The 25,972-nt window shown below is 40.3% G+C and overlaps 1 protein-coding gene and 1 long non-coding RNA gene across 6 annotated transcripts in view; one reads left to right on the top strand and one right to left on the bottom strand.

Annotated features, from left to right (window-relative positions):
* The window catches only part of LOC120545370 (ceramide transfer protein-like), a 31,037-nt gene extending 22,854 nt beyond the window's left edge, over positions 1-8,183 (bottom strand). For 3 of the 5 annotated variants that reach the window (XM_039779616.1, XM_039779619.1, XM_039779620.1), the window contains exons 1-2: positions 7,472-8,182; positions 5,490-5,624 (exon numbers count right to left, since the gene is read on the bottom strand). In XM_039779616.1, coding sequence (XP_039635550.1) covers positions 5,490-5,624; positions 7,472-7,582 — 246 coding nt within the window. In that variant the 5' untranslated portion in view covers positions 7,583-8,182. Of the gene's footprint in view, positions 1-5,489; positions 5,625-5,738; positions 5,928-7,471 lie in introns of those variants that run through there. The other 2 variants (XM_039779618.1, XM_039779617.1) reach the window with 2 other exon arrangements.
* On the top strand, positions 802-14,193 carry LOC120545371. The gene is made up of 3 exons (XR_005636686.1): positions 802-1,019; positions 1,489-1,645; positions 13,917-14,193. It is a non-coding gene; the product is annotated as an uncharacterized LOC120545371 (long non-coding RNA).
* The last annotated feature ends 11,779 nt before the right edge of the window (positions 14,194-25,972 follow it).

Genomic DNA, 25,972 nt, shown 5'->3' with positions numbered 1-25,972 from the left:
TCTTTTCCTGGTTTTAAAGGCTGCATTACCGTAAAGTGATGTCATTTTCTGAACTTACCAGACTGTTGTAACTGTTCTATTATTTGCCTTTACCCACTTATTCATTATATCCACATTACTGATGGTTATTTATCAAAAATCTCATTGAGCAAATATTTGTGAAAGCACCAATAGTCAACACTACAATATCGTTGCGGTATCGATATCGATGTATTTGGTCAAAAATATCGTGATATTTGATTTTCTCCATATCGCCCAGCCCTAGTTGTAAGCTGTTTTTATGGCTAATTTATTGTGTTCAGTCTATAGGTGCATCTCACATTCCTCATTTAATAGCTCCTTGCTTCTCGGTTGAACCGGAAGTTGTTCTGGCACTCCTTCGTGAAGGCCATCTCAAAGCTCTTATTCCGGCCCCGAGGACAGAGGATCAAGGACTGAGGAGGGATCTCTGAGGAGCCGTGAGCGAGGATACAAGTGAGCAGCCTTTGCGGAACCCGTGCAGCTGAAAGCCGTTGCTAACTCCGCCCATACAGCTGACGAATTCACATGACGCTTCAGAGGAAAGGACGTCTCGTCCCACTATAAACACATTTCCTCGTTTCCTCTCTCCTCCTATGATTTCCTCCGTCCCTCCCATGCTTCCTCGGTGGGACGGTCTATGACGCGTGGAAGGAACGAAGTGGAGGAACTGGGGATGGTAGGGAGTAGGTGTGGTTTTAACCTGATTGACAGGATCAGACTGACATATGCACATATGCGGGGTGTGGTCTGTGACTCAATTAAGCCCAATTAAGCTGCACCTGCAGCTTGTTGGCTTGGAATCAATTAAACCCAGCAAGCTGCAGGCTGACACACTAAGAAACCTGATGAAGACAGAAGCTGCTCTTGTTTCCCCACACGACACAACTATGTAAATTTTTTTTAAACTGAACAACTACACTCAGAGCGGGCTGGAGGACACAGCTGAGAGACACTGGAGCGAGCAGGCCGGTTCGGGATCGCAGACGAGAAGTGGCTGAGTGAGTCCCAAACACGGCACAACCCCTATTAGACGTAGGGGAAGATCCACACTCAGGCAAGCTTAGGTCTCACGCTCAAGTTAAATGGAGCATGCAGGGATAGCAGAGTTGATTCATGTTATCTGCTAAGCTAGCCTTTAGTATGTGTATCCTTGGTCGTACGAGCCTAGCTTGGTTTAGCAACCATAGCACCAATCTTGGGTTTTTAATACTGTGTCAATTTGCTCTTTTGAGAAATGCCTCCGGACATTTTCTGTGGTTGTTCTGCAATGAACATGTCACACATTCAGGTCTGCCCAGGTTTCTCAACATTAGTTCCCTAAGTGAAATCTGTGAATGACTCAATGCAACTTCAACCACAGACTTCTCTCTCAGTGTTTTCCCGCACCTAATGTGTAGCAGTGCGCCTCACTATCACTATTTAAACGCTATTTAAAACACGTTTTTCTGCATTTCTTTTTCTTTCCAGGCAGCGCAGCAACGGTTATAGTTTAGATTTAAAGTGAGGATAAGCTGCCTGTAAGGCGACGTTGGAGGCTTAAAACGCCATCGAGCCCACCGTGCACACAGCGTCTGTCTTCATAAAGGAGAGAAGACAGCTGGCGAAATTCACAAGTTCACAAAAGGTCGGTATATATCTCAACCCCTTTACACAATCACACATTCACAATCACCGACCCGACTCTTGGCAAACAAGCGATTGTGCCTGCTTTAGAAAGTTAACTAGTAAGTTAAGCAAGTTTGCGGTAAAATGCAGTTGGGTTGTCGAGGTCAAAACACTATATGTAGCAGCTGTGAATCAATAAATGTATTATAAATAATGTTATGTCATTTTTTTACTCTTACACTGAATGTTTGCTGCTTCAATCCAGATGAGAATTTAAAAGTATTTTCCGCGACTGAAAAAGGCACATATTTAGGATGAGGACCAGCCTGAACCGGAGGTATCAGTCTGAAATAGAGCTCAACACTCCCACCAGTGTAATTAGTTAGGTTATTAATTTGTTTACACTATTTTCAGGCTTCAACCAGTGAAAGACAGGGTCAGGGAGAGAAAGAGATAGATTTGTTAAGCATTGAAGTAGGAGAGCACAGCATCAAACAGCATGTCCGAAAATAAGTATTCACTATATTATGGAAAAAATTATCAGAAGATTACTCGATAATGGAAATAAGAATTAGTTTTAGCCCTAATAGATACAGTATGACAATAAGTGTTCTGTGGAAGCTTTTATTCTTTATTCAGAATTCTTTTTTTTATTTTTTTTTATCCCCATGGCATCAGCAGCCTCTGATCCAAGCTCCTAACTCTGGGCCAAATTGAAACCACAAAGTATGAAGCCTCAAAACTGTGAAAATGAAGTATGGTGTCAATGAAAAGATTCTTTGGCCACAACAGATGTGAAGGTAGATATTCCTTACTCTTAACTATGTCTGATAACCTACTGTACCATGGTGCATCTGTGTCTGAGAGTTAATATGAAAGCCATGAGGGGAAAAGAAATAAATGGGGAAAAAAACTGATAAATACTGGCACCCCAGAGTTTTTAGGCATTTTCCATTGGAATGAGAAATGACTACAGTAGAGTGCTACATGGAGGTTATTATTTACGTAAGCTGGGAATGGATGAAGCTGAACAAATAGCAGCAACGCCTGCTTTCTGCTGCCTGGGAACAGCAACTTATTAATTTCCCTTGTCACTGTTTAGAGAGAGACTCATACGGAGCTTCAGTCAATGAGTGACACTGAGTTCCCACTGAAACATAATGCAAGGTTCAACAGTGTGAACACAATCACTGTTGACGCATTGGGATTTATTTTCTCGGCGTTTAGCAGTGTGGTAGCCCCCTTTTGGATCTCTGAGACAGTACATTATTAAAAATCTTGATAGGTTTGGGAGTCTCTGCTTCAATATACTGTTACCGCTGCTCCAATTTCTTGGCCTATCCTACGCAGTGAGTGACACAGCATTACTAGTCATGATGGAGTTTACAGTAAAGTGTTACCATAGCATGTTGTTGTGAAACTAGAACTGTCACCTGACAGGCCAGTTTCGCTCAAACATAACTTGGGACATAATCAGGAGTTTGTAAAACAATAATTTCACCTAGAGTTGAAGAACAAGTTTTTGAGAAATCCTGAATTGCCGACAATAAGTCAAGCCTTAGGCCTGCACATGGATCCCTTCATGGATTTAATAGAAACATATGGTGGATGCCTAACATCTGAATCACATCTTGTATATTATGTACCAGACTTCTCTAAACTATATGAGAGGCTAAGGGAGAAGGAGAGGGAGGCGGGTACAACGCCCAAAGAAGCAGAATCAGTGTGTGCGCCTCATGTGATCAGCTTATCCCATTCATGTTGATTTGGATGGTATATTACAGCGTTAGAATACCCTGACTTTGTGTTCATAAAATGGAAACTGAAAAACGTACTTTAGTCAGATAAAAGTGAAGCAGCATTTTATATTTCTTGCTCCAGCTAAAAGTTCTTCTGAGTTGTTTCCACAAGCAAGCCAAACCAAATGCAATGAGCAACACACAACTAAGACTTTTTTTTTTTTTATTAGAAGCAAATGATTTTTGTGGCATCACATTGCGACACAACGTTGCCATTGCTTGACATTTAAACAAAGCATGCAATGTGGGAAAAAAAGTGTGGCCAAAGTTAAAATTTGATGAATTTTATACAGTTGCAGTTCTTCCTCCAGCCTTCATCTACTTTTTTGATTACATCATTACCAACAACAAAAACTGTCCAAGCATTTAGGCAGACAAAATAGTAGGGCTGCACAATTAATCGAATTTTAATCACGATCACGATTTTGGCTTCCCACGATCAAATTTGCGTGATCGAGCGATATTTAAAATGCGTCATTCCGTTCATAGAACAGTTTTTGCAAAGCCAATCTAGCGCTCCATAAACCACTGTCTGATCACATGTCTCCATGAGCCAATCAGAGCTGTTCCCTGCCTGCACCGCGCAGCTTAGTTTCTAGATGTAGACAGTCACAGAGGACAAGAGTAACGTGAGGAAAATTCCACAACAGGTAGCAGTCGGTCATCATAAGCCGGTCACAATGTTTACCAGTTTACCAGTAAACGCAACGTTTTGTCCCGGCTGTGTTGTTTTTCAGACAACAGCAGTGACCAGTGCTAGTTTGTTTCTTTTAGCTCATAGCTTTAGCAGCAGACTGTTGGACGTCCCGCTGTTGGAAACCTACAGTGAAATACAGACACACTACACTGTTGAGCAGTCAGCTACTGTGGCTAACGGTAGGCTAACGTTACCTGCTGTAATGCGTGTTATTAGTGTTTACTAGCGTGACATTCAGCGATGTTTATGTTGCCTCTAACGTGGGTTTCGAGCATCAGACGCCAACGCAGACATGTAAGTGGCAGTGTAATGTGCCACAGAAATCCGTAGTGCTATTTGTCTGGTAGATACCGGGCACCATATCCGCCGTTAACGTGAACAGAAAATTGCGTTGCCTGTATCTTTCCACGGCAAACATGCATGTCTGGAAAGCGGTCGCAGCACGCTGAAATGGCATACTCCTTCACAGTATCCTTCAATAAAGGAGGAATGTAGCACAATATGGATGTATTAGTAGGAATGTAGCACAATATGGATGTAAAAGCAGTTATAATTATATCATTATGTGACAATAAAATTTTGTTTTGGCTAAAATCAACAAATAATCGTGATAATTAATCGTGATCTCAATATTGATCAAAATAATCGTGATTATCATTTTGGCCATAATCGTGCAGCCCTACAAAATAGTCTGCATAGGCACTGTCAATCAAGATAGATTAACCAGTGAGTTCATCAGCTGATGGCAAAAATATACTCTTTAGTTTATATGTAATAATTGAATCTTAGTTCCCCAAATTGCTGACCTGATTATTTAAAGGTTTACAAAGCTATGTCAACTTTGAATAGCAAAATAACTGAGTCAGATTACACAAATTTGCCCTTCCATATTACAGCCAGTCAACCAATAGAAGGAGAAGGTCAAGACTCCACAAACACCTGGTTGTTTGGCTTTTTTTTCTGAATGGAAGGTCGGACTAGAACACAGTCTTCAGAATATCAGCTGAAGCTGTAGGTGAAGTGATGAAGGATGGTTTGTGGCTACCTTTGCAATTTAAATAACAGAGTATCCTCTCAGGTCTTGATTAGCAGCGGATGTTAGTCACAGTAAATGTGGCTGTTTGGTGGCTTAATAGCGAGAGTGATGGTTCCTATTTCTTGGCAAATGTAGCCCTCTTGCACAAACAACAGCGTACATTCTTGTAAGACATTTCAAAGGGCCAATATTGCACAACGAAAACTGCAATCAAGAGCACAGAGCTTTCGTCAAATACGCTCCATTGCTTGCAGTAAAAAGATTGTCATATTGAAGCACAGTCAACAGAAAGGAGGAGCGCTGCTTTGTAGTGAAAGTCATTAGTACTCACAGTAATAACAGCTTTGCTAAGGCAGAGGGAACCGCGACAGCCATACTCCGTCTCATCCTGAGACTTGTAGTAGCTCAGTGTGTTGTTTTTCAGGACCACCCAACGGTCCTGCCATCCATGGATGTAATTTGTCCACTGAAAAATAAAGCGCTTTAATTAATGTCTTTTGTATGTTGCGGGTCAAGAGAAATAAAAAAACATTTCTACAATGTAATGGAATATTATGTCTTTGCAATAAATACCACCTTCCTTTTTAAAATAAATACCACTTTCCAGTTGTTGTTGGTGGTTTAGAGGCTGCACTTTGTAGTGATGTTGTATTGAAAGGTTTCCAGTCTTCATTAAAAGGACTGTTTATTTGAGAGTAGTTTCCATTTTACTGGCAACTCGGTGTACATTACAAACGTAAAAACTACAGTATGTGTATGTTTGCACGGATGTGAGCTGGCTCACATGTGGGATTTTATGTCCTGATTAATCCTCATAAATTTGATGACGTGTAAAGGGCTTAGTATGATTGAAGAGGTGAGCTTTTCTGAATGCAGATCGGCTTAATCTCACAATATGCTTGGCTAGCGGGTCAGCATGCCATCTGTTTAGACAGTGACATTAATGCCGCATTAGCTTGTGACAGCTTAACTAATTAAAACTGTGTTCAATCTGGCCAAAACAAAGTGAGCAGAAGCATTTGGCCAAAAAGGTTACCAAGACTTTGTCTAGCCGGAGACTTAACGGTCTGTTTACTGAAGAAAACCGAACAGATCAACAATAGCTTTTTATTTAAATTTTTTTTTTTTACACAGTTCACTTGTACCAGCATCCCAGCAAAGGTTGTCCTGCACCTTGCATACTGTTGTCAAAGCAATATTTACAGGATCACTGATAATTTTTTCCATAACACTAACACCCTTTGCTGTATCTGCATTATCATAGCAGACATGGCAACGGAATATGCAGAGGGCCTGCTTCAACCTTTTGAAATGAGCCGTTCGATTACAAAATCAGCACAAAGACTTTTAATCTTTTTGATGGGGAAACGTCAATGTCTGCACATGTAACGTTACACTAGGCCAAATAATAGCTGCACTAATTAATTATACTGGTAACAGAATTGTGCAAACATGTCTACGCGACTGAACACCTAATACTACAGGTTTAACATTAATATACAGGTAATCTCACATGTATAAACCTGGAATGAGCTATGCACTTTTAGCTCCACTCATTACCACAGTAAATGAATAGAGGGATCTATGAGCTAATGTAGCTGGCTGGTGCATTACATACCCCGCTGCTCATTTTCAATGGGGGGGGGGGCTTTCCTTTTGCTTCAGTGGGGATTACCGGTCTCATATTCCTGAGCGGTGAATTTTATACAGTGGTGTATTTGCCGTGCAAGACAGAGCTAATCTTTCGGTCCAAAACAAACATAAGTTGATTGCACAGTTCTTCTTCTTCTTGTTTTTCCAGCCTTCATCTCCCTTTTGATCCCCTCATTACCAACAACAAAAACTGCCCAAGCATCGGTGTCTACAAAAACAGGCAGATAGGAGTTTGTTTTGGCACTGGCAATCTTTAAAGATTAACCTGTGAGTTCATCAGCTGATGATCAGTTAGTTATTCTTAAGTAGATTTGATCTTATTTCCCCAAATTGCTCTTAAAATAAAGCGGTCAACTCCTGAATAGCAAAATAATTGAGTCCGATTACATGAATCAGCCCCTCCACATTACAACTAATTCATCCCTTTTTAGTACGGCTCATCCCTCAGTCACTTCTATTCCATTCGTAAGCAATGCTGGCGCATTATTTGTTGTGGTGGAAATATACCCAGTGTGTTTATGTGTTTGCAACCCAAATGCATTAACGCCACAACACCTGGCTGTTTGGCTTTCTTTCTTTTCCTGAATTAGGACTTGGCAGTGATATTGACCGAGCTAGCTAACTCGGAGGAAATCAAGTTTGACCAAAAACATGACTTACCTTACTAAGGACTCCGCTCAAGTCGACGACGCCAACAAGATGTCCAGACTCATCTCTGGGCTCTACATCTTCCTCGGAACCGGACGAGTTCCAGCTCTGATTGTCTGACATTTCCTCAACGCTATTTGGCTTTTAAAGTATAAAAATGATATAAAGTTGGTATATGACGCTCAGGTGAATTACAATTACGCTCACGGGACCTGAGTGAGAAGCAATTTAAGCAGCAACAGTTCACCGAATCATGTTGTTATTACTGACTAGTAACGTTAAGCTCTGAGTGCACAAGGAGTTATAACCCAAACAGCTGAAGGCTTGACAGGATCGATAACGTTAGCTAGCTACTAAGCGTTATAGCACCTACCGCGTAAATAAACGTTGGTTAGCTAGCTAGCTAAATAAATCGGCACACATTCTGTTGTCAAATTGTCCAGGTAAACGTTCTAATCCTGTAACCTTACTGGCTTTAACGTTACGCTCCGTCCCCAGAAAAAAAAACAAAAAAAAGGATGAATTGAAGATGAACGTGCTCCGGCTAGCTTCAGCAGGCAGAATGTAATCCGTCGCTGACTTTTTTTTTTTTTTTTAGAGAAACGCAGTGGCCGTGGCGGCGGTTTTTGTTCCCCTCTGTACACTGGTGACAGTCCTCATGCTCAACGCCATGTTTTCAACTGACGTCTGGAGCTTCTTCTCGGTGGGTGAGCCCCTGAGCCGTGAGCGCGTGTTCCAACTTGTGTGGTGCGCAGGGGCGCTGGCTCGAGTGACGTCACCAAATCCACTCCTTTTGGAAGCAGGCTCCGCCCCCTGTTTATACCTCTGAAAATAGACTGGGGAGTACGAGGAAATAGACAAGATACAACAGCGTGATGCTCCAGATTCACTATTTCTTCCCTCTCTTCAATTGTTGTATATTTCTTGTAAATTTGTAAACTCTATTGTATTGTTATACTGTATACTTAACAGTATTTGTTTTTATATTTCTTACTGTCCTTTCGGTTTTTATTCTTTATGTTAAGTGAGTGTTGTACTTTGAGATCAAAGATTAACCGGAGTCAAATTCCTTGTTTGTTTACGCAAACATGGCCGATAAAGCTGATTCTGATTAAGTAAGATGCAACTATTAACCTAATTGCGCTTTAAAGGTCCCATGGCATGAAAATGTCACTTTATGAGGTTTTTTTTTAACATTAATATATGCGTTCCCCCAGCCTGCCTATGGTCCCCCAGTGGCTAGAAATGGCGATAGGTGTAAACCGAGCCCTGGGGATCCTGCTCTGCCTTTGAGAAAATGAAAGCTCAGATGGGCCGATCTGGAATCTTCTCCTTATGAGGTCATAAGGAGCAAGGTTACCTCCCCTTTCTCTGCTTTGCCCGCCAAGAGAATTTGGCCCACAGCGAGAGACATCATGGCTTTCAAATGAGCAAAGTGGCAGTTGGTCAAGGCCCTGTCCTAAGCATTATTGGAGCCATATTGTGTAAACAAATTGGCAATAAATCAAATTAACCAAAAAAAAATAAAACTGGCTTGTTTTTGTAAATTGGATCCTATTGTGATACACATTTCCTCATTACATACAGTAATGATTCTTGTTAGCCTTAAACCCTCTGACCCTCTACATTATCATTATCAAGAGTTTAACACTCTTAACGTCAGCTAATTTGCTTCGTCAAGATAGTGTCTGTCTGGTTTAAGTAGGCCTACATTTTACTGACCTGTCAGTGTCATCACACATTGATTTTGTGATTGATTCAAATGTTAAACTGAACGCGTGGAAGTGTATGACATCACTTTGACCAGCTAAGTCCAGCTCACTGGATATCGGTGAGAAACAAAAACCCAAATACTGTAATCTCTTCTGTGAAATATTCCTCAAAACCACAAAAACTCTTCAAATCTGGCAGAATGTTTTGTCTATAGGTAGGCTAGTGCCCTATTTCTACTAACTGGATGAGAAAAGGTTTTTTAAGGCCTTTTTAAAAGCTGCATATTTGTTCTAGGAGAGACTTTTCATTAGTTTGCGTCTTAGTTTGATAATATTTTGTGATTTGTACAGATTTAAATCCGACAAATGGCAGTTAAAATCCCTCTCAATCAAAATCAATAAAAAGTGTATATAAAACGTCATCATGTTGAGTCGATTCTGAACCAATCAGCTGTTGGATCAGCTGAGAGGCCGGCGTTTCCCAGCATGCCCTGGGTCCACCTGGGTCTTGCAGTCGGTGGAGAGCAACTGCGCTGCCTGCGTCTCAAACCTGCGGCGCGTGTGCATGACGTAAGCAAGTCGGGATCAAGTCGGGCACAAATCTAACCGCCATGCATTGGGCGGCGATCGCTGGTGATCGATTCTGCGCAGACCTGGATCGTCTCGAACGAGCCTATTGACTCTGAGTCTGGCACAACCACCTCTGATTGATTGGCCAACAGTAAGTTTCTGTTAACCCTTTCCTTGACATGGGTTACAGGTGCGTAGTATCTGCGACAGCAGCACAGGATATTAAACCTGTTCCAAGCGCTTTGAACCTGTAATTGTTTGTCCTCTGTCACTAACAAAGTTCACAAAGTATGACTTGAACTACTATTATAAATTAAAACAAGGGGGGGGGGCTGAGATGAGATGAAATTTAGGGGGACTTGAGCCCCCCCCTAAAAAGGGTCTAAAATAGCCCATGGCCTCCAGAGCCCCAGCATCACCTCCTGAGAGTCTCCAGAGTCACTTTACCAACCAGCAAAATACTGCAGTCATGATCAGTACTTGTAGATATTTACAATGCCTGGCCACAGGACCATTAGCAGATATATGAGAGGCCCAAGGGTTCATTGGCAGGGCAAAGTTAGAGATATTATCCACTGAAAAATCTATTTATATGTTCATGCATTTGTTGATGGCTATAATCTCGAGCTTTTATCTGCTCATAAATCACAATGCATGACCACTTTGCTTTAATGCTTACACCCGGAACAAACGGCTCCTGATCAGCTTCCACAGAAGCACCGTATAGAGCATTTCGCTGCGACTGAGCCACGGTGGTATGCCAGTTGCACCGACGAGAGCCAGACAGACTTATTAAAAAAACGACACAGAGGATTGTGGGAACTATGCTCCCAAACTTGGGACACCCAGGTCACGGTCTTGTTTGTCCCATGCCATCAGGGAAGAGTTACAGAGCCATCAAAGCCTGAACAAACAGACTGAAGAACAGCTTTTCCCCCGAGAGCTGTAACCTCTATCACCACCCCCCCCCCACCCTTCCATAGCTGTTGAGGACTGACTGTAAATATTACCACCCATGCCCAACTGCTGCTAAATCTACTCCCAACACTTTATTATACACACCTGGGGCCTCATTTATAAAACCTGTTACGCAAGAAAAAGTTGCGTGAAGCACGGTGAAATTTGTCGTCGCAACATTCCTCGCAATAGTCGGGATTTATAAAGAATTTCCATGCGTAAAAATGTTCCCAGTTTTCCGCAACCTTTTGACCACACGTGTGATCGTGCGTAATGCTCCCAAGGTTTTGTAGACTGCGTTTTAGTGAACTCCGATGGTATGCCCGTTTTCCGAACCTAACCCAGTTTTTGTTTTCCTGAACCCAACAATCCCGTTCTTGCTAAACCGACCCAGAGCCGGTCGCGGCGCCCGGCGAGGGGCTGCCAGCAACGGGGAGAGGCAGGGGACCCTCCCACACTGAGCAAACTCTCCCACCGCAAAACACACACCGCATCTCCCCGGGAAATGCGGTGTGTGTGTGTGTGTGTGTGTGTGTGTGTGTGTGTGTGTGGTGTGTGTGTGTGTGTGTGTGTGTGCGCGCGCGCGCGTCTTTATGTGGTCGTGTCTGATTGTAGATGTCTGTGTGTGAATGTTGTCTTTCTGCACCTGCTATTCCCACACAGTTACCATACAAGTAACCAAATTGTCACATTTCAAGCACTTTCACCTGTTTTGCACCAATAATGATCCAAAATCTTGTTTCTATTTTTTACTTTTTTAATAATTGAATTTCCTTTCTCACAAAAAACGAAAATGATCATATGATCATAAATGTGATCTCACAGGGGTAAATGGCAAATATGAACCATAAATGATGTATATCATTGGTAATTGAGCTGTTAAGTAGTAAGGCTGTGTAAATAATATGACCAGTACACACGCATTACGGCTTCCAAACAGGATTTAGTTTCGATGTTCTACCTCTGTTAGGAGCACATCGATCTCACAATCACTGAATTGTGTGTTTTCCCCATTTTTCCCGTTTCGTGATTGGTGATCAAGGGCTCCTTTCAAGGCTGGAATATTCATTGATTGATTAACATGGACCTTATTAGGACAAATATGGGAAGACCTTGGGAGGAGCGTGAGGCTCGTGCATGACCGCATACTGTAACGCAAGTCCGTAATTTATAACGAGAAAGTGCGTGCGGTGTAGCCGCCAAGGTTTTATAAATCAGAATATTGTTTTTGCGTACGAAAATTCTGACTTTTTTGCGCACGAAATCTTTCAGAATAGAATCTACGCAAAGTTTTATAAATGAGGCCCCTGGCGTGTTTTGCAATACTTTATTTATTTTTTTTAACCTTTTTTTATTACGTTTTATATCTTCTTCTGTATTGCTGCGGGTCACTAAAAATGTCAATGTCAATGGATCCACCTGAGTAATGTCTAGAAATTAAGTCCAGCATCCTTCCTTTTTCTCATCGTTTCAGTCAGGGTTTACCATAATAATATACTATAGTTAGAGGTTTCCATGATTTGGTAAAATAAACAGCCCATAAATATACATACATGATAAAATAAGTAAAGTGGCTTCTTGATAGGGGGGGAAAGCACAGACTAATTATGCTCTAGTTTAGTTTAACACTTATGTCACTTAATACGAAAGAATGTTCCCTCTCTTTGTATCCTTTCCTCCCTTGGCATAAGCCTGTGCCAAGCCTGTATACTTATGTGAACCATGACTCATGTGATAATCCCTGCGTGATACACACACACACACACACACACACACACACACACACACACACACACACACACACACACACACACACACACACACACACACACAGTCTCCTGATTTTCTAACACCAGTGTTTCAGTGAGTTACAGGAGAGGTGTGCCCTTTTAGCCATGTCATGGGTTTAGTGAGTCTGATGCCTTTCCATGAAATCATGAGACCTGGACCTGGAGAAACCACAAGACTTCTATTAGCTGCACAATCCAACTCTTCTCTTCCATTACAAGGAAACGTGTGAGTGGCAGGAAGCTTGCCAGATTTCAGTTAACAGGTTTTTGAAAGCTGTAGCCACTGTGGTATGAACTCACTATACTAATCTAGATAGAAAATGTTGTAGTAATGGTTTCTGGAAATATTAGTTGATTGTTTCCTTCATCAGAGCTTTTATTTTTTTTAGACCCTTGACAGTAATCTGATGGGATAAACACACTACAAGAGAGGGAAGTACTGTGTAGTAAAAGTGGAAAACAAGACGAGGTCTTTATCTCACACTTTACGGGGAAATCATTCAACCAGTTTTCAGATCTGTTGCTTTAGTAAAAATGCTACAACAAGTAAAGGTCCTGCACTGAAAATAAGTTAGTTTATGTAAGTATAATCAGGAAAATGTCCCCTGGGACAATTTTTGCAACTAATTGTTTTCATCATGGATTAATCTGCTGATTCGATGGAATAGAAAAACCTCAACATTGAAGTGTTTGAGAAGAGTGTACAAAGAAGTTTGAACCATGAAATGATTTTTTTTTCAATGAAAAATGATAAATTCTTATGAAAACTTTTTTTTTGCAAAAATCTTAATTTGTAAAGTAACTGAACCTGTCAGATAAATGTAGTGCAGTAAAAAGTACAATATGTCTCTCTCAAATAGAAGTATAAAGTGGCATGAAAAGACTTAACTGTACCTCAGAAGTGTACTTAAGTACAGTTCTTGAGTAAATGTATGTAGTCATATTCCACCTCTGCTCGCTGCCAATCCCTTAATTTCCCATTAAATCTCTGAAAATCCTGACAGTCACCCTGCAGCATGCGGTGCTGCCTGGGGTAGGGTGCGGACACAACCTGTTGTTGACTGTTTGACTGGATCGCATTAAGGCAGCTGATTTGAACACAGTGACATACAAATTGTCCCCGACTTAGTGGCTCTGTGATTCATTTAGAGGCCAGGAGTTAAGGACCATGACTCAGGCAGGGCTGATCAAGCAGTAATGTGATTAAATCACATCCTCTTTCGAGCTGCATATTCCACACGGCTCAGCAGCTCCAAGAGGGAAGGAAGCTGGCTCAACAGGATGGATTATTTAACTTCATATTGGTGTCATACACTTCCTAATGGCCAGGAATATAACATCAGGGAAAGTGGTTTTTTTTTTCAACTTAAGTCATATGCTCTCAGCCACTCCTTCAAGTCGTGACTGCACTGATTGTAGTTTTTCCAGTTCACAGAGTGGTGAGGTTTTCCAAAGACATTTATGAGGCTATTTTACACCAGCTGCATGTGGACGTGACTGCCGAGCAGTAGTGTAAGGGAGGACAGTCCCAGGGAATGTCTTGCATAAGAAACCTTGGGAAAGGTTGGACCAGAGTGCATGTGACCTGCCTCATAGGCTCGCTGTGCCCTCTGCTGGTGGCCCGTGCTGTCATAAACATACTGCTGTGTGTGTGTGTGTGTGTGTGTGTGTGTGTGTGTGTGTGTTGTGTGTGTGTGTGTGTGTGTGTGTGTGTGTGTGTGTGTGTGTGTGTGTGTGTGTGTGTGTGTGTGTGTGTGTGTGTGTGTGTGTGTGTGTGTGTGTGTGTGTGTGTGTGTGTGTGTGTGTGTGTGTGTGTGTGTGTGTGCCTGTGACCATGAATTTTTAACAGCTATGACACCATACACCTTATTAAACGACTGGCAAAACCAGGAGAAAGTTATTAAAATGTTTACAGGCTGCATGCGTCTGCATTATGTGCAGCAGTGTGGTTTATTTGGAGGAAATGGCACCCAGTTTAACAGCTACACATTCTGTAAACCTGCTGCATTTACTACATTTGCTCTGTGTTAATAAATACATAAATAAATAAGTAATGGATATACTTTTTTTTTTACTAATCGTTATTCATAAATCTTTTTTACCATTTCATTTTAAGTTGTTAAAGTTGAATTCATTGCTGATATTTTGTGACATGTTGTGGATTTTGTTTTAAATTTGAAAAATAAAACGGGAAAAGAAAGTAGGACAGGGGTCTTCAATGTTTTTTTTAAGCCAAGGACCCCTTAAATGAAAGACAGATCAGGGACCCCCTACTACATATAGTGTATAAAATAAAGTTGAAAATTATTCTGGTCCTACAATATCTTTTAGGGAAGCCTAAAGCATTTATAGATGCATGTTTTTGCATAGAATACTAAGCTACTCAAATAGCCTAATACTTGTTGGCATGATTTTATAAATCATGTTTTAATGTTGAACACACATGTGGAACAGTCACTCCTTTGGGATGAGCTGTATCTGTGGATGGCTACCTTAGTGACTACATTACCTATTGGCCAGTAAGCCTATCATCAGTGGGGATTTATATTTGCTAGTAATATGTTGGAATCATGTTAAGACTTTTAAATTTTTGACACAACATTAAAAAAATTTACAATAATTTGGAAGCCCCACTGCAGTGACTCTGAGGACCCCCTAAGGGTCCCGGACCCCCTGTTGAAGATCCCTGAAGTAGGACAAAGATTTGTACTTTTACTGTACCCTAAATGTAGAGTGTATTTTGTCTGCAGTATATTCCTTTATAATAACTTTATGTATATAGCACCTTTTTGAACAACAAATTTTGAAATCTTTTACAGTAAAAACAAAACGGACAGAAGAATGAGGAAGCTCTGCCATCTGTTGGCCGAGCCCAGTACATGCTGTACAGTTTGAACCTTTATGCTGCTGCAATAAAAAAAAATATAAAAATCCCAACATTTGAAAGTCTCACAGTGTAGCACGTTGTAATAACATTAAAGCTGGGTCGATCGATTTTGAAACATCACATCGATAAATCAGGTCTTCGCTGTATTCCTGTGTTGAAAATCAATGAAAAAATTATGTGGCGTGGCAGACAAAAAACGATTATGGCTATTGTAATACAATTCTGTGACATTGTATGATCTACTATTACTCTTGAACAAATCATCTGGGTTCCCATGTTTTGCCAGAAGTTAGAGTAACTAGAGGGGTCAAAGGTTATATGACGCCACTGACAGGCGATGTCCCGTGTCATTGAAATAAAATCAGATTTTTGGGGGGGTTTGAACATAGTTGGAAACATTTGGGATAATGTAAGACACAACACAACCAAATATACAGTACATGCCAAAAGTTTGGACACACCTTCTCATTCAATGTGTTTCTTTATTTTCATGACTATTTACTTTGTAGATTCTCACTGAAGGCATCACAACTATGAATGAACACATATGGAATTATGTACTTAACAAAAAAGTGTGAAATAACTGAAAACATGTCTTATATTTTAGATTCTTCAAAGTAGCCACCCTTTGCTTTTTTTGATAACTCTGCAAACCCTTGGTGTTCTCTCAATGATCTTCATGAGGTAGTCACCTGAAATGGTTTTCACTTCACAGGTGTGCTTTGTCAGGGTTAATTAGTGGAATTTTTTCCCTTATTAATAAAAAAGCAAAGGGTGGCTACTTTGAGGAATCTAAAATATAAGACATGTTTTCAGTTATTTCACACTTTTTTGTTAAGTACATAATTCCATATGTGTTCATTCATAGTTTTGATTCCTTCAGTGAGAATCTACAATGTAAATAGTCATGAAAATAAAAAGGAAACTCATTGAATGAGAAGGTGCGTCCAAACTTTTGGCATGTACTGTATGACATAGGTATAGTTAATTTTAGACATTTTAAAGCAAACGTATTACATATTCTACTGTGCACCAACGTAAGCCCCAAAGGCATATTTATAGTTTATCTTTGACTGTCCATGAAGCACTGTGAGGTGAGAATGGAGAGAGAAAGTGTATAAAGAAAGGAGCAGTTTCACACTTAGACATTTCAATGTGTCCAGCCACACAGATCAGTGTGGACTCATGCATTTATGGATGCTGCCTAACCAGTTTCTGTCCTCGCTGCTCTGCTGTCCAGGCGGATGACAAATATTTGCCTTGGGTGGTTCCAACTTCCTCCTCTGCAACAGAAAGAAAGCACTGTTGAATTTAATTTTAAATTGTCCCACCTTCTCAATTTCTCTCACACACACACACACACACACACACACACACACACACACACACACACACACACACACACACACACACACACACACACACACACACACACACACACACACACACACACACACAACCCTGCTCAGCAACTTATGTTGGACTGTTTAGGTAAGTCTGAAGAGTTGTAGGTAACTAATTAATGTAGACATGTTTTCTATTTTTAAAACCATCAGTTACATATACAGTATGTCATTACAGTGATCCAGTCTCTAAATGATGTCGATATGAATGAATGCAGAAATTTATTTCCGACATATCAAAAATAAACCAAAGTATCAAAGAAATATGCCAATAAGTCAAATAAGCAAAACCTTCAATAAACAAGTAACATTGGCCAACTTGGACATGTCTGAAAAGGAGTAGGAAGAAGTATACACCTATTTAATCCTACCCCTTTTCCATAACTCAGTAAATAATAATAATAATAATTATTATTATTATTTCTTCATTTACCACATATTTGTATCTCATGTATATTTATCACATGTATCTTATATAATATATGATATAAATGTGATGACATGAACTTTAAAGATTTGAGTAGGCCTGCACATATTGTAATTAAAGGCCCTCTAAGCGATGTTGGGTGACGTTTCTTCTTGTTGACGTTCAAAGTATTTTCAAACAAAACGAAGACTAGCTCGCTCTTCCCTCCTCCTCATCCCATCCCCTCCCTTCTGTGGGCACTAATACCCCCACCCCCTCCAAATCCTTCTTGTCGGTTATTGGCTGAACACTGGAACACGGTTTGTGTATGTTTGCATTGTCCAGGTTGGATCACTTTGTTTTTGTTGGCGTGTGTGGACCCTGTCTACAGAGACCACGTTTTTTTTACAGTGTGTTCAGGGGACCGGCAGCTCGCGGATAGTGCGGAGATGTTTGCTGTATGTGACAAAAAATGACAGAGAGAGAAGTGACATCGCTTAGAGTACCTTTTAAACTACACTAAGATTTTAATTTTTGCACTTGATCATTTTCATCCTTATCTCCACATATAATCCTATCATCATTGTTCAGAGTTCTCAACTAAACATCAAAGTCACTTAAAGTGTATGAAGAAGTCTATGAAATGACTTACAAATCAAGTTGCCTTACTGAACATATACAGACAGATAACCGATATAAGATTCCCTTTGGAGACTAATTCAGCCCACACAAAGTCATTTCATCATTGAACCTATTTTGCTCTTTGGGGAGCATGAACTTTCTCCGGCTGCTTCCTCTCAGGATGATTTCCTTGAGCTCTGCTTCCTTTCAGGATGAGGTTTCCTTGAGTTCTGCCTCCACAGACATTTTCAAGCTGTTCCTGGGTCTTCCTGGCTTTCTTTCCCCCCACATGAAGTACTCAGAGGTCTTATTTGTCACACAAATGCAGACTTCCCCCCCTCATTAGTGTCCACTGCTTGTGCTCTTTAGTCATGCGTTAAATCAAAAAGATTGATTTCTTGATTTCCTTTCTTTAAGATGCATCTTGAGACCCACTTTTATTCTCTGGCTTTTAATTGGGTTTTTATGCTTGTATACATACTGTATGTGTCTGTCTTTGTGATGCACTTTGTTGCAAAACTTGTTTGCTTTTTAAATATAAATGCATAAATGAGAACTTAAACTTTTTTTCTTGTTGACTGCAATGCTGCAAACTGAAAAAAATAAATTCTACGTCTTCATCACTATCTTTAATAGTGTTAGATGTTAATTACATGGACTTTCACCTCCAGTAAGGCATGGTAATTCTTTTTGCAAATTATGTTTATGAACCAGCAACCTCAGTGAAAATAGTGGTTTTGTGTCTATAACAATACAAATTTTATATAGAAAACTAGAAAGAGTTGTCTGTTGGATCAGCGTGCCATACGGTCAGTGTGCTATTGATGATGTAAACCAGACATAGTGGGCAACTTCATACTCTAGAGCAGGGGCCTTCAATGTTTTTTAAACCAAGGACCTCTTAACTGAAAGAGAGATCGATCAAGAACTCCCACTACATGTATTGTATAAAATTAAGTTTCATATTAAACTGGGCCTACAATAACGTATAGGGCGGCCTAAAGCCTTTATACATACCTATTTTGCATAGAAAACTAAGCTATTCAAATAATTGTTGGCATGATTTTAATGTTACACATACATGTGGCACAGTGAATCCTTAGGATTAACTGTGTCTGTGTGTGGCTATCTTAGGGACTACGTTACTTATAGGCCAGTAAGCCTATCATCAGTGGGGATTTATATTTGCTAATCATATGTTAGAATTATGTTAAAACATTTTAAGTTGTGAATTTTTTTATTTTTATTTGACAATAACTTGGAGGCCCCCCTGCAGTGACTTTGAGGACCCCCTAGTGGTCCTGGACCCCCTGTTGAAGATCTTTGCTCTAGAGGCCTAAGCTCATAGCCTGGGAAACCCCTGACCAACTTCTGGCAAATTTGAGATGTTCTCTGCAAGTCAGTCTGACCAAGAGACCATTCAAGCCCATTTCCAAATTTTTCCAAATCGAGGCACCAATCACAACCATTGAGGCGGGCTTTACACGATGACGATAGCGCAGCGACGGCGAGCAGCTTTTTGTTTACATTCAACATGACGGCCACCGAAGCGCAGCAACCCGTTGATGCCGCTGTCACTGCTACGTCACTCGGATCGTTGGTCTGATTGGTTGAAGGACTATCCAATCGCGCTCAGAGGCATTTGAGCGGCGTCCATTGGCAACGCCCCTTTGGAAATGGGCTGTGAATGAACCTTCCCCAGACCCACTCTCAGTTACAACTGATGGTGTCAACCAGGCTACTAAGCTCATATCACAGGGAGGAAAACTCCAGAACTCCTCTGTATCCAGTAGGACCAGTGGGGCGCAGTGTGGTGTTATGGATAAGTAGACCGAAGGATCCTTTCTCGGGTTTTTGTCCCCACCACGTTAGACATGTTGAGCAAGTGCACCAGCAGGAAACAACCCCAATAAGTAAAGCTTTCTTGTTGTTTAATCTAGGATACAGTGTAACTAAAGATGGTTATGCTAGAAGTTCATATTTACTTTTTTTTTCCTCACCCACACCCCCAGCTGTTTCTAAGATGAGAAAATAAAGATTTTCTGAATCAGCAGTAAGTGATGAGAGAGACACAGGAAGATTATTGCAATCAAAAGAAGCATTTTCCATGCAAACATAACACAGCAAAAGCAATTTCTACATACTAAAACTTAACTGTAAAGACAACTTAGGCCTCTGAATGCCGTTTACTCAGGATAGTGTGTGTGTGTGTGTGTGTGTGTGTGTGTGTGTGTGTGTGTGTGTGTGTGTGTGTGTGTGCGTGTGTGTGTTAAAGACAACAGAGCAGAACGCCGCCTGAAATACAGCTCATTTGTCAGTGACACGGGATTGCTTTGACCTTCCTAAGACAGGCAGGCTTTGCCGACTCAGCGGTTTCTCTTTGTAGCCGAATTACAGTCGTCATCCGCATGAGTGAGAATGGCTTCTCTCATACCCAACAAGCAGTTTAACAAACATGAGCTAAGGCTAAGCAGGAGGTCTGGGAAGAATAATTCTATGGATATCGCTGTTCACTTGCTGTACACTCCCCCCAAAAACAGGGCAGTTTTACAGGCGAAATCCTGTATAGAGGGTGTTCAGGATGCCTTAATAAAGAGCAGGAACACCTTCTGGAAGTTTGTTTTGCTATCGAGCCTCCAGAACAGTGTTTCGTCCACCACCCAAAATGGCTAGTGAATGTTCAAATTTGACCAGCCACTCAGTGGTTTACTGTTGTTTTTTGGCTGGTGAATGAAGCAAATCATTTTTTACCAGCATTTGGCTGGTGGATGGTGCTAATTTTGAACCCTGCTCCTGAACATACCAATAATAGCTTAATGGTGTTTATCGCTTTGCTTCCTTTGAAGACATTGGGATGGATAACTTGTCATTTTGAAATGCATGAATATGTTTCAGATGTTTTCCCGTCAAAGTTTTTTTGTGTGAAATTCTGATCTGAGTCGAGAGTCTGAGGACAGATTGTTTAGCTCTCCAAGAAGAAAATGGGATTTTAGGGGGTTATGACTTGATTTGACATACTGTCATTGTGACGGGGCGCATAGCTGCCGTCACGGTAGCGATGCGCTACCTGTTTTAATCTGAAAGACTGAGTGAAGAAGTTGCTTGTATGTTTGTTTGACTGTCTATATGTCCGGTTATTTAGACTGGTTTTATATCGTCTGTCATTCATCAAATTCCCTAGATTAATCCCATAGTTTTGTGTGCACATTTTTAACATCTAACACTGCGGAGATTTGTTATGTCTAGGTATATTCATATAGGCCTATGCATCTATCATTTATTGTTTAAAAGGTATAGATTGTCACAAACATGACTTGGGGTGTATTATATTTTACAGCCAACAAGATACCTTGTGGCTGTGGTTAATGGTAATACCAATGGTATAAATTATATGTTGTATCTAACTAGATTGTTGTATATTTATGTTTGCTGTAGGAAGCCATTACGGCCTACTTACCTGAACCACCCCTGAGTTTTACATGTTGGTATGTTCCAATTTGAGGGGCGGCGTCAGCCTATATAGAGTCGCTGTAGTATTCGCTCGGGGAACAGAGCTGGAGTGTACGTGGAGATATTAAGACGTATGTCTGCTGGAGGATCGCCACGTTAAACCTGATTTAAGGTCTATTAGTGATTAGTTGTGTACTTATACTTCCGATTGTTTTGACTCTCAAGTCAATTTTAATTTATCTTTTTGCAAGTGTTTTTTTTTTGTTGCTTTCCTTAATTATGTTAATTTTTTCTATTATCATTTTTGCCTATGGGCCTTAATTGGGTCATTGATAATAAAAGCCCATCATTTTTCACATCACCTTTGCCTCACCCTGAGTGTTAATACCTGCTCAAGGCTACTCTCCGCATCTACCCTCAACAGTCACTTTTGTCAGTACTTGGTATATATATATATATATATATATATATATATATATATATATATATATATATATATATATATATATATATATATATATATCATACACTGAGTTTTGACATGCTGTTTGTGTTTTAGTAACACTATTGGCACACGTGCAAACTATAGCTGGTTGCCTGAGCACTTGTAACACTTTGTCGCACTTTGAGTTAAAAACGTCCTATATAAATAGATTTACTTATTTAGAGTAGTTTGTTTACTGAGAGCCACGGTTGCATAAATAACAAATAACAGTTAACTGTTAATCTCTGTTAAAAAAGATTATACAGAACTACGAGTAAACAGCCAGTAGGCTACACTGCTGCACTGTCCTCAGATATGCTGTTCCTGTTTTTGTGTCTCTGTTACTTTCCATGGTTTGTTTAGTTTTCCCTGCTAACAACACTATAGAGCCAAGTGCTTGCTGATGCAAATGCACTAAACATCTATTTTACTTATTGCTATTATGCAGGCTGCACACTTTTTAGTGAATACTGAGAAAAAACAAAACAAACAAGAAACCAAAAAAGAAATACACCGCAACAACATTTAAGCATTTTAATGTATTTAAACATTACCAAAGGTGTACAGTGGATCTTTATACACAGCAGATAATTTCCCTTGTCATTGCAAGAAAAGCACATTACTTAACAACATTCATGATAGTTCTGCTCCACAAAAATGTCCCAGTGAGGCGGCATGCACACAAGTTAATGATTACACCTGTTTTTGACAAGTCAAAATGTCTGTCCTGAGAGAGGTACAGCATATCGGGACAGACCCCTTAGCCTCTCTCTGTCTTTCTCCATGGTGCTGAACTCCAAAAACTTCAAAAACTATTCTTCTCATTAAACAATTCCAATCCTACCCTGCCTCATATTTTGAATAGATTGTGAAGATTATTGTAGCCAAGCACAGCTAGGATAATAAACAACAACAGCTGCTCTGTTCCATTTGAAGTATTTTGAAAAGCCATGCATGACAATAACAGACCCTGCTGGGCCAAAATCAATTCATTACACTGGTTCTTTTTCTGCTATATCATGTCACAATATCTAGTCTGAGAAAGAACTATTGACGAAAAACTAGCGCAGTCAGCCAGAAGAACAATGGTCTGTAACAATATGTAGCAATCTATACTGTGGCATGAATATTAAAGGAAGAGTAAAGACACTTTGAAATATGCTTATTCACCTTCTTGCAGAGAGTTAGATGAATATATAGATAGATAGATGACTTACTTAGGTTATTAATACAAATGCACTTAAAAAGGAGGGATACAAATACAACAACAGTGGGAATGCATTGCACATGTGATGTGTGAATAGATAAGGTGCAGAGAGGACATAAGGCAAATATATTGATATGATTGCAAATAAATATTATCAATAGTATATAAATAAGGGAGTGGAGTGTTGAGTTGATGGAGACTAATAGTGGTCAAGTAATAGGGGCAGATGAGTTATAAAGTTTGCTGGCAGCAGCCAGGAATGATTTCCTGTAGAGGTCCTTTAAACAGAGGGGTGGAATGAGTCTGTTGCTGAAGGTGCCCTTAAGAACGTGTAGTCTTGTGGAGGGGGTGAGGGTCATGATCTATGATTGCCAGCAGTTTTGCCTGCATTCTGTCTCCGACCACCTCCTCCACAGAAGCAAGCTTAGCGCCAACTACAGACTCAGCCTTTTTAATGAGCTTGTTTAGTCTGTTGAGATAAGATCATCAGATCATGTAGCCTATCACACAGTGTGTGAAGATCTCAGATAAAAAGATTAATAGCTTTCTTTTTTATCAGTAGGAGTGGTATCGATTTTCTCATCCAACTCTCAGCAAGAAAGTGAATAGCCCAAGCGTGTTTCAAAAATGTCAAACTATTCCAAGAATAAGTTGTTGTGCAGTATGGACAGAGAAAATCTGTCGGATGTAAACTTTCTGAAACTCACAGGACGAGTGCTGCTTACAGCTAGGTGTCCCTCGCTCGTTGTATATTCTGGTAGAAGACTAACTATAGATTTTCTCAGAAAAACCTTTTGTTCTTACCTCCTCTCTCGCTGTCTTTGTGGATGATACAGGCTGCGAACATAACAGTCACAAAATAAGTCTTTTTGCATGTCTGTACAAATCTCGACACGCACACTGGTCTTGAGGAAACGTGGCTAAATGCTGACTAACTGAGAAAAGAACTCTGTCTGACATTTATTGTAACAATGATCTTAGTTTTGACTCCTCTCATCAATCCCCAAAATGACTTGCCTCCTGATTCTCTGCCATCGTCATTCTCTCCGAATCAGAAACAGGAGTGCGTGCTGGAGAAGCCTCTCAACCTTCAGAGGACCCCTGACAGTTTATAAAAGGAGAGGAGGAGCTTCTGGAAAAGATGTCTGCATTTATAGACCCACAGGTCATATGCAGTCGTACAAGAAAAAGGAAATAAGAGCCAACTACATGTGTGCCGGTTCACTCAGTACAGCCTATAGGAGATACTATAACTCAGATTTATTTTAAGCCAAGGACCCCTTAACTGAGAGAGACAGATCAGGGACCCCTGCTATATATTGTATAAAATTAAGTTGCGCGTTAAACTGGGTCTACAATAACGTGTGGACGGCCTAAAGCCTTGATACATACTTTTTACTGCATAGAATACGAAGCTATTCAAATAATAATTGTTGTCATGATTTTAGAAATCATGTTTTAATGTTAAACATACATGCGGCACAGTGGACCCTCAGGATTAACTGTATCTGTGGGTGACTACCTTAGTGACTACGTTACCTATAGGCCAGTAAATGGATCATTCATGTTTATTTTCTTCACAAATAGGCCAATTTATGCGCTGAACAGGTTGAAAGTCCTGTGCTGTTTGACCCAACCAATCTCCCTACGCGGAATTTTGGGCTTTCATACTTCTCACTACCGTTGTCGTTCTTAAAGGACAATTCCGGCACAAAATGAACCTAGAGGTTAATAACATGTGTACCGAGTCGACCGTTCTCTGGGATATGTTTTCATGCTAATCGAATGTGACCAGTTTTATCGCAAACCGCTAATTAGCTTATAAAGCTAGTCATTGGGGCACGCGAAAGTAAAAGGAAATTGCTATTTCTATACCACTAACAAGGCTCAAAATAGCACCACACTTCCACGGTAGCATAATGAGGGTCCCTACATGTAAACTGAAGCATTGAGAACTTTGTAAGTATACAGACAGTTTATTAAAAAGATAGTTTAGGCCTATAAATCGGTAAAAAAATTTTACATTTGGCATACAAGAGCATTTGGAAAACAATTTTACTTTTTGGAAAACAAAATAACATTTTGAAGAACAAATTTATATTTTGGAAAACAAAATAACATTTTAGAAAACAAATTTACATTTTGGAAAACAAAATAACATTTTCGAAAACAAATTTACATTTTAGAAAACAAATTTACATTTTGGAAAACAAATATAACATTTTCGAAAACAAATTTACATTTTACGAAAACAAATTAACAAGATGCAAAACACTTTTACCAGTCCCGACACAAATTTACAAATGACAGATTCTTCACGGAAAGGGAATGTACCACATACCGGAAGTGATGAGGTTTTGTATACATGTCGCCTTGACTACGGCAGTTATGGATCGAATCGTCAATAGAGCCGCCATCTTGGAACAGGGAGGCACTGCCTTATATACTGTCTATGGGCCGTCTTTAATGCATCAGCGTCAATGTAGGCAAAGGTCTAACGGAAATAAAATCACTATAAATCGTCAAAATCTCATGTGATGTTCTAGTTTTTTTAAACAAAAAGACAAAGAGACTAATTAATGTGTTAATACAAAGAATATTTATTATAATCAGTTCACAGATATGAGTACAAACGGAAACTTCACCCTTCTGAACTTAGAGGTTCTGCTTCAAAGTGAAGTTTAAACAGACTGAAATGTCCAGGCTCACTCCCACACTAATGATTCATTTATTTCTGCATGTATTTATTTATTTACGAGACTTTAAGTCGTGTTTCGTCGTCCACAGTCCGAGTCCCGCCAGACTCCCTTTAGGAAACATGTGATTTAAACTTCAGCAGGCTGTTCCGTTCAGTCCTGGATCTGATTCTCCGGGCTTCCCTTCCCTCCAGCGGGCCCAGCAATACGGTCTGGGTCTCCAGCTGCGTGGTGTCGGTTTTGGCTCCCAGGAATGGGCAGTGAGCTCCAGGTCCTGCAGCGGCAGACGGACTCAGCTGCCCCCTGCTGTAAGCCGATCCGGCGCCGACT

The sequence above is a fragment of the Perca fluviatilis genome, chromosome 17, assembly GCF_010015445.1.
Source record: "Perca fluviatilis chromosome 17, GENO_Pfluv_1.0, whole genome shotgun sequence".
NCBI lineage: Eukaryota > Metazoa > Chordata > Actinopteri > Perciformes > Percidae > Perca > Perca fluviatilis.
This window is presented reverse-complemented; position numbering and strand designations above follow the sequence as displayed.